The sequence below is a fragment of the Octopus bimaculoides genome, chromosome 1 (genome assembly GCF_001194135.2).
Source record: "Octopus bimaculoides isolate UCB-OBI-ISO-001 chromosome 1, ASM119413v2, whole genome shotgun sequence".
In the NCBI taxonomy this organism is placed as follows: domain Eukaryota; kingdom Metazoa; phylum Mollusca; class Cephalopoda; order Octopoda; family Octopodidae; genus Octopus; species Octopus bimaculoides.
The window spans coordinates 136,446,292-136,447,636 of record NC_068981.1 but is presented as its reverse complement, the minus strand read 5'-3'; the positions used below and the strand labels follow the sequence as shown (position 1 = coordinate 136,447,636).

Here is a 1,345-nt window from a genome sequence, read left to right as displayed (position 1 = left end):
AAATAGACAGCAAATAATGATTACATTAATGTTTTCCATCAAAATATGTTTCTTTAAGTTCATGTAAAAAAAAAAATTTTTCAATCAAGGAAATATAATTTAAAGAAAAAAAAAAGGGGGAAAATCACCATTAAAATCATTCATAATTCACTTCTAAAATGTCCAATGAGATGGAAAAAAATAAATAACATTAGCACAAATGACATGGAGTATATATGTGTATATACACATTGCACCAATGATTAAAATAAGAGGCAGACAGGAAAAAACACAGCACGTTCTTATTGAATACATCAACTAACAGCAGAACGCCAGTCAAAATTTCTATTTACTTTCATTTGTAATTTTTGTTTCTTTTATTTTTAGGTATGTATAAGTTTTTAAAAATTTCTTTTTCTTTCAATGGAATGGGGATTGAATGAAAGTGTGAACGAGTGTGTTATGCGAACGAGTGAGTGAGCAGGGAAGAGTGTGGTAGGGTATGTAGGTGAACGAAATGAGCAAGTGTTTGGGAGTTGTCTCCCTTAGATGGTAACCTTCTCAGTCATGACGAGAGTTGGCGGAGACGGTTTGATGATTTGAACAGCGTGCAACACCGCTTCCTTAATGTCACTAAACACAGCAACGTTCTCCCGCTCGGCAATATCACGGAGGTAGGACCGGCCCCGATTGTAGTCTTGTAATGCTTGCTCATCAATCTGAATAGAAACATAGGAAAGAAAAAACAGAGTGAGATGGAAAGTAATATTTATTTTTGTATACTTTAGGGAGAGGTGGAGCGAGAGAGAGGAAAGGAAGGACAGGCGGACGGAGGGAGACCAACCAAAATACTTTTTATTTATTTAATACAGAAAGGGATATTAAGAAAATTATACGCCCACCATTACTACTACTACTACTACTATTACTACTACTACTGATAGTGTTGTTAACGTTCTCGTTGTATAGAAAGATAATTATTCAAAGTAAAAACCAAACAGGGGAAATAGATAAGATGTACAAATGTCCCCCCCCCCCACATTCTACATTTACAAGTATAAATTTAGTTTCAAAGTTTCCACAAACACACCAAAGAATTAGTAAACAAGTGTTATTTATCAAACCACAGAATATTAACTCAAACTTCTTTGTCACAAGAAGAAATAAAAAGTACAGATATTGGTATATAAATGTAGAGACATGTTGCTACTGAGGTTGATGGACACTGAGTACCATATATCATGTGACCAAGGGCCGGATTAAGACGCATAGAGGCCCTAATCACTTAAGATTTTGGTGCCTCCATATTGATGTAATTCATTATATATATATATGTGTGTGTGTGTATATATATATATATATATAT

At 34.1% G+C, this 1,345-nt stretch overlaps 1 protein-coding gene across 1 annotated transcript in view; it reads right to left on the bottom strand.

Annotated features, from left to right (window-relative positions):
• Window positions 1-25: 25 nt before the first annotated feature.
• LOC106880113 (uncharacterized) overlaps window positions 26-1,345 on the bottom strand; it is a 191,305-nt gene continuing 189,985 nt past the window's right edge. Inside the window, exon 18 of the mRNA XM_052971017.1 lies at window positions 26-698. Coding sequence (XP_052826977.1) covers window positions 525-698 — 174 coding nt within the window. The 3' untranslated portion in view covers window positions 26-524. The remainder of the gene's footprint in view (window positions 699-1,345) is intronic.